At 34.0% G+C, this 8,194-nt stretch overlaps 3 protein-coding genes across 3 annotated transcripts; all 3 read left to right on the forward strand.

Moving 5' to 3' along the window:
* Positions 686-1,213, forward strand: LOC104744055. The gene has a single exon (XM_010465080.1). The coding sequence runs from the start codon at positions 686-688 to the stop codon at positions 1,211-1,213; it is 528 nt and encodes a 175-aa protein (XP_010463382.1).
* LOC104742661 (myrosinase 4-like) lies at positions 4,150-6,653 on the forward strand (the record flags this gene model as incomplete). Its single annotated transcript, XM_019235609.1, has 11 exons — positions 4,150-4,218; positions 4,309-4,384; positions 4,510-4,587; positions 4,679-4,766; positions 4,861-5,104; positions 5,229-5,347; positions 5,450-5,667; positions 5,756-5,791; positions 5,878-5,973; positions 6,113-6,221; positions 6,325-6,653. Coding segments are annotated over 11 exons (1,323 nt in total), but the record flags the coding sequence as incomplete, so codon positions are not given.
* LOC104744056 (uncharacterized protein At4g02000-like) lies at positions 7,375-7,899 on the forward strand. Its single transcript, XM_010465081.1, has one exon. It carries the CDS (start codon positions 7,375-7,377, stop codon positions 7,897-7,899), a length of 525 nt encoding a protein of 174 aa, XP_010463383.1.

The raw sequence follows: 8,194 nt of genomic DNA on the forward strand, positions 1-8,194 counted from the left end.
TCCTAGACCGATTCAAGTTATGGAAGAAGTTGCAGATTATCCAATCCAAAACTACATCAATGCATCTGGCCATTATCGTTTCTGGAACAATGAATTACTAGCAGCTCATGTCTCCTTGGAAGACATAACAAGGCTCCAGCAAATGTATATTCCATCACAAGTGAGTGAGGACAAACTTTTTTGGAACTATCATTCTTCGGGAGAATACACTGTTAAATCAGGATATTGGTTTGCTACACATGAACCAGAGTATAGACAAGAATTACCTCCCATCCCACATGGTTCAGTCATTATCAAGAACAGAATATGAAAACTCCCTATTCTTCCGAAAATAAAACACTTCCTGTGGCGTGTGTTATCTCAAGCTATTGAGACAAAGACTAGGCTGAACACACGGGGTATGAACCTAGATCCAATTTTTTCAAGATGTGGATTGCATGATGAAACAATACACCATATCTTGTTTGAATGCTCTTACGCTCAATCAGTATGGCAGATGGCTAACTTACGAACTATATCACTTTCACATTCCCACTCCAATCTCGAAAGCATCCTTAATGCCTTTGTGGATGTTCAGCTTACTAATACGACATCGACTGAACAAATTTTGATTCCTTTCTGGTTAATGTGGAAAATTTAGAAATCACGAAACAAGCATGTTTTCAAAAATTTCAATGTTAGTCTGATGTCAATACATGTACAAACAAGAGCTGAAGTACAGGACTGGGTAGAAGCGACAAATAGACGAAGAGAACAGGCTACTATTCATGGCACAGCATCAGACGCAGCTTGCTGGTGTCCTCCACAACTTCCATTTGTTAAATGCAATTATGATGCAAGATTTGATGAGATTAATCAACAAGTAACAGGAGGATGGATTATCCGTGATCACACAGGGGAAAGTTTAGCATGGGGAGCAAACAAATTAGGATCATCAAGATCACCGCTAGAGGCGGAAACAAAGGCATTAATGGGAGCAATACAACAAGTTTGGATAAGAGGTTTTACTTTGGTTCTCTTTGAAGGAGATTGCGCAATTCTCATTAACAACATCAATGGCAAAACGACTAATGTAGCTATTCGGAGTATTTGCATGGACATAGCTTGTTGGGCAACAAAGTTCAAGGAATCAAGATTTGACTTCGTACGACGCACTTGCAACCGCTCAGCTCATGTTTTAGCAAAATATGGATGTACAAGTCTCCTTGGCTAATTTCAACCATGTATCATCCTAGCATTGATTAATTCAATATAATTCTATTTCAACGAAAAAAAACATCCTATATTATGAAACGGAAGGAATATTAAATTATGGGTTTCCAACTTAAAATCAATTGGTAATGAGTAGAAAGGCATATACATTACTCAACTTCGAATGTGAGATATTGTATTCCTATTATCAACAAATCTTTTAAGGTGTTATAGTTTGACATCATTGACGTGTTACTTGGTTATAATTTAAGCCTAAGAGATGCTTTATAACAACAATTACGGCTTGACGATGTCATTGACAATCTATTGTTAATCCTATTATATTAATTAGAAAGTACAAATAGGAAACTAACCTTAAAATCTGTAAAAAAATTGCATTCAGTTGCCATTAGAAAATTTAATTAAGATTAATTAATTAATCAAAAAATAGAATTAATTAAAAAACGAAAATTGGAGGCACATAAAATAAAATAAATTGTAGAAAATTAAAACAAAAAATTTATTAGAATCAAAACTAATTCATACTTTAAAAAAAATTAACAGCTAAGATTTTAAAAATCTAATCGAATAAAATCTAAAGTTCATTACATCCAAATTTTTTATTGACAGGTTTTCAATAAACATTTTTAAAATACAAATTTTTTTTATATAAGCAAATCAAATTTTTAATCATAAATCTTTATAAATAATATAATAACAAAATACATTATTAAAAAATTTCATCAAACAAAAAGTTCAGCCCACGGTTTTCCGCGGGTTAGTACATAGTATTATAGTAATTTGGTAAGTTGTTATTTTTAGTTTTCCTAATAATTTCAAGAATTATGACTTATTGACGTTGTCCCTTAAAATCTGGTTTTAATTTGACTACGTTGTTTAATATTTGATACTTATCAATGAGACAAGTCATATTTTTTGCTTATGGAACGAAGATTGCTTCATTCACATAGTAAATTAGTAATATTAATATAAATGACCATATATTATGGACACGGAACTTAAACGTCTCCAACAAATTTCAAATGAATTGTAACTTTGATTGAATTAATTAATTGAATAATAATGTTAAGGAACATATATTCTCACGCAGACATGTACGTATAAACAATAAATCTGGTGGTTTGTTCAAAAAAAAAAAAAAAAAAAAAAAAAAAAAAAAAANAATAAATCTGGTGTGGTAAGACAAAGTGTATTGCTTTTTTTCTTTTTATTAATTAGAAAACAAGACAGCGAGGTGGAGAACATGGAGGATCAAATTAAATATAATGCAAATGTACGTAACGAGTTAACTAATCTTCATGCAAGTCCCATGCACTCAAACCTTTTGCAGCATCAGGATTTATCATGCAAAAACAAACTACCGATTACCCTAATCTTCCATACCTAAGGTTCTAAAGAGAACTACTAACTAATCTCAATGAAATCACAAAAATCATGAAGATTCCTTTGCATGACCATGTATACGATTAGAAGAAGAAAACAAGTTCACAATTCACATGACATATATATAACTACCAAAAATTCATACAAAAACTTGAAGGGAAATTGCCCAAAAAAAAAACTAAAGGGAAAAAGAGTACTTAAGTTTCAAAACATCTATAATTATGATGAATAAAATCAAGTTTTTGTTAATAAAAAAAAAAAGTTTCAAAACATCTATAACTATAGCGGATTCACCATCCTGCTGAGACGGCTGGTTCTCACAGCTGCGTAACCATCCCTCTGCCTCCTATGATATTTGGTTTGGAATTTTTTTTTTTTTGATCATCAGTTAGATCTTCTTTTTCAGTCTTTGAAATTCTGCTGCTTTCGCTCTGAAATATCAAATAAGGTCCAAACTCAAAACTTTCAAGGTTTACTCAGATACATGCCGATGCAAATGAAAATGCACTAACTAAAACGAGAAATGAGTTTCCAGTTAAAACCTTTTAAATATGTGGTATCAATTTTGGCATGAATCAGAGAACGTTTACTTACCAACAGATTCGGTAAGGGTGGACTTTATTAATTGAAGATTCGGGGTCGAATCTTTCTAAAAACATTAATTAAGATTAATCTTCTAAAACATTTATTAAGATTAATCTTTAACGTTGGTGTTTGTGTTGTCCTTATAAGTTTCTCTATAAATAGAGACTTTTTTTTGTTGTAATTAATTAATCGTATCTTCTTTTGATAAATCGATGAAGCAAAAAGGAGAGATAATCTCAATTACCCATAAATCCGGTCATTCTATAAGAATTTAATGGCTTTGTGAAAGTTTAGCCAATGGGTATTCTTAGAATTTAACGTTAGCTTTGTGTTATGGAAAATTTAGCTACGTCAAAAACCTTTCTATATAAGCCCCTCCAAGTTCATCATTTTAATTCATCGTCTAATTAATCCTAAAAAGCCAAACAAATGCAAAGACAAAGACTCTAGAACCCATCGAAGACAAAAAAAAATTTACAAAATTCTCAAACATGGTAATTCAAAAAACTCTGTACACTATAGCCATCTTTGTCTTTCTCTTTGCGGTATCGAGCTGCGAAAAATATTGCACTACAGAATGCAAGGCCAAAGAACCCTTCCACTGCAACAATACTCTTACGTTTAACCGAACTGCATTTGCCAAAAATTTCACATTTGGTGTTGCTACTTCTGCATATCAGTTTTACAGATATTTTGGCTTTGGGGATCGATCGATTTCTTAGCTATATAGCATTTTTTCATAACCAACATGATTTAATTTCTTTTACCAGGTTAAAGGTTCTGCACATAGAGCACTTAATAGATGGGACTATTTCACTCATAGATACCCAGGTCATAAACATCATTTACCGTATTATTTATTTAATATGAATTATTTATTAATATGAACTTCAATGTATGAGAAAACGTTTAACTAAATTTAAAAAAAAAAAAAAAAAAAACTATTGAAGCTCATATTTATTTTGTTATCTATATACAAAAAAAGTTCCAGATCACAGTACAGGAGATCGTGCTTGTAATTCGTATGAGCTTTACAAGGTAAGAGGCTATCAATGATGAATGTATACTTGTTCATTAATTAATTTTAGTTTTAATTTAATTTTAGAGTTTTCTTATAACCTTGAACAGGATGATGTCAAATTATTGAAAAGAATGAATGTTCAAGCATACCGATTCTCAATAGCATGGTCAAGGGTCTTACCAAGTAAAAAACACGTCTCCCAGCTAGCTTTTTCTTTATGTTTTCGTTTAAATAACAAAAAAAAAAAATAGAAAAAAAAATTATATTTTTAAAATGACTGAATTGTTTTGTTTATATACTAATCTTAGAGGGGAGACTTATTGGGGGAGTGGACGAGAATGGGATTACATACTACAACAATCTCATTAACGAGTTGAAAGCAAATGGTATAAAATCGAAATGCAATTACTTAGTCATACATTTTTAATCATTGTATTATATTTTGTGACTTAAATAATTTAACTTACGTGAATACAGGCATAGAACCATTTGTGACTATATTTCATTGGGATACTCCCCAGACTCTAGAAGACGAATATGGAGGCTTCTTAAGCCCACGTATAGTGTAAGTGCATTAGCAGTTTTATAACTAAACTAATTTTCTTTGATTTTTTTTTTATCTATATATCTAATATTTAATATGTGTGATACATGAATAGGGAGGACTTCAAGAACTACTCTGAGCTTCTATTTCAACGATTCGGAGACCGAGTCAAATTCTGGATCACTTTAAATCAACCCTACTCCTACGCAGTCAAAGGATATGGGGATGGATCATATCCTCCAGGGCGGTGCACTGACTGTGAAGTTGGAGGAGATTCTGGAACCGAACCTTATATAGTTGCACATCACCAAATTCTAGCTCATGCAGAAGTTGCATCTTTATACCGAAAAAGATATCAGGTATATATATATTAATCACTTCTTTCGGCGTTAATATTAATTTGATTTGGCATATTTGTAGTTTGTAATCAAAAAAAAAATATATATATATATATATATATATATATATATATATATTATGCAGAAATCTCAAGGTGGTAAGATAGGAACAACCTTGATCGGGAGATGGCACGTCCCACTAAACGAAACTAGCAATCTTGACAAGGATGCTGCAAAACGAGCATTTGATTTTGCAGTTGGATGGTATGTATGTTAAGAGAGAGAGAGAGATCAAAGGTTTTAATTAGTTATAAAGCTTTTATAGAAAAAATACTAATTTATGTATATTTTCTTGTATATATGAAGGTTTATGGATCCATTTGTGTACGGAAAATATCCAAAAATAATGAGAGAGATGGTAGGAGATAGGTTGCCAGAATTCACACATCATGAATCAGCTTTAGTTAAAGGATCACTTGATTTTCTAGGGATGAACTATTACCTTACACGATATACAACTGACGGACCTCCTCCGAATCCGACAAACCTTAATGTTTTAACAGATGCACAAACTAATATTGCAAGTATGTAAAACTTTTCATATTTGTGTGTGTGTGTTTTTTTCTAATCTATCAATCATCTAAACACTCATTTTTCTATAATTGGTTTCAGTGTATCGCAATGGCATTCCTATCGGTGTTCAGGCAAGTATCGACTTTAGTTTAGAATATCATATTTAAATTAATTATAACGTTGTTTTTAATTCATTTTTTTTTTTTTGGGTTCTTCTACAGCTGATAGCTTCGTCTACTATCCTCCAGGACTCCGACAGATGATGAACCATATCAAAAATCATTACAAAAATCCACTTACCTATATCACCGAAAATGGTATATATATATATATATATATATATATATATATATATAAAATTTTACATTTCATATACATATGTTTAACCAAAAGATCAGTATGTACTTATATATATGTGTGTGTGTTTATTATAATGATAGATATTTAAAATTTCAGGTGCTTCTGATCTTGATGCCGGAAACGTAACGCATGCAAAGGCTCTTGCCGATCATGGGCGAATTCAATTGCATTGTAGCCATCTTTCTTGTCTCAAATGCGCCATCGGGTGAATTATAATTCGCGTTTTAATCTCTAATATATATATATACCTTTTCAGAGAATTATAAATGTTAATACATCAAAACTATTCTTTTAAATATATATTATAGGGATGGATGCAACATAGCAGGATATTTTGCATGGTCATTGATGGACAACTACGAGTTTGGAAATGGTTTCACTCTCCGGTTTGGTATGAATTGGGTCAACTTCGCTAATCCTGCTGATCGACAAGAAAAAGATTCTGGAAAGTGGTTCGCTAGGTTCAACGATAATAACCGGAAGCCACCACATATGTAAATAAATTCCATGTATCTAACCTTGAATGTAAATTTGTAAATTTGATCTCTAGACAAATCTGTAAAGTTCTCCTAGACAAAGTCTGTAAAGTTCTCTCTAGACATAGTCTGAGAAACTGCCATTTGAGGTTGTTTTTTGAGTCCATTAGTGTGTTAGATACTTTTCGAAAAGTAATTAAAAAAATATACAGTTTTTGTTAGAAATTTGAAGAATAGACACTTTTTTGCTTTGAATGATTTTGAATACTTTTTTTGTCATATATCCTAGGAATAAAACGCTCTCAGGCCCAATCCCCGAGAAAGCATGAAGCATCTTATTAACCAGATCTCAACCACTTTCGAGGCTTAGGAAAAGTGCATTATCCACTGGGCTTTTGGGTTTATGCGTTGCAAACCACTGGTCTCATGGGTATACCACCAAGATCCCCCCCTCTCCACCACCGCCTCCAGCTGCTAGATGAGCCTTCTCCGACCAAGATTTATTGCAACAGAGGTTTGCTCGCGGTCTCTCTACCCTCTTTAATGCTCTGTCTTGTTTGAATCTGACCTGAACCGTTTACAAACCTTTTAAACCCTTGGAACCGTGTTTAAAACTGCCCTGTAACCATATTTTTCCCCTCTGCAACCCTGTACTACAAGTTATCTGCTTACAGACCCGTTTAAACACTACAATCTCACTTTCACTACGGAGAAAAGAATACCATATAGTTTGAAAGGCAAAGGTATTGAGCGTGGATAATCCCCCCTCCTCCGAGAAAGCGAATCCGAGCCCCTAAGCTAGACACATCGGCACTAATAGCTGAAAATTCCCTCACTCTCATTGGTCGCCTTACAAACCCGGCAAATCAAAGATTTTACGCCATGTTCCCTTTCCTAGTCAACCGCTGGAACCTCCGTGGAAAAGCTGTGGGCTCAGATCTAGGTCGAGGAATGTTCCAATTCCGGTTTGACCTAGTAGAAGATCTTCAACAGGTGCTAGAAAATGGACCATACCACTTTGACCAGTGGATGATCATCCTTCAGAAATGGGAACCCATAATCTCTAAGAACTTTCCATCACAAATCCCGTTATGGGTGGAGATACATGGTTTGCCAAAACACTTTTGGCAAACAGAGATGTTGTCAGTTATAGGAGAAGAACTTGGCCAAGTTCTCCAAACTGATATTACCCCAGCCACTGCGAAAGTCAGAGTTCTCTTGAATGGCCTTCAACCCCTAACAAAAGAGTCAGTTGTGGAGTTCGCAAATGGTGAGGAGATAGTTGTCACTCTAGATTACAAAAACCTGAAGTCTCACTGCCACCATTGTCATCACCTAACGCATGAAACAAAGCAATGTCCAGGCCTCCTAACCAAAAAAGAAGCTTCTCCACCGCCACCTGATTAGAATCTGCTAGAGAAATATCCAGGAATTACTACACTCCCAAGGATAATTTTCTCCCTCTCCGCCACACTCCTCGAGCCTCTGACAGAAGCTTCTCAATGCAAAATGCAGCAAACCCACTAAAACGGACCTATGACCAGGCAAGATCCAACTTGGGATATTTTTCAAGACATGAGGCTCTCCCCCAAAGACACTTTGAACAAAGAATAAGAAACGATAGAGACAGAGAGATTAGTAGATCCTCCAACTCTGATTTCTAAAGATCTCACCTCAGGAAAGGTCTTTCCCCCCCCCCCCC

The sequence above is a fragment of the Camelina sativa genome, chromosome 14, assembly GCF_000633955.1.
Source record: "Camelina sativa cultivar DH55 chromosome 14, Cs, whole genome shotgun sequence".
In the NCBI taxonomy this organism is placed as follows: Eukaryota; Viridiplantae; Streptophyta; class Magnoliopsida; order Brassicales; family Brassicaceae; genus Camelina; species Camelina sativa.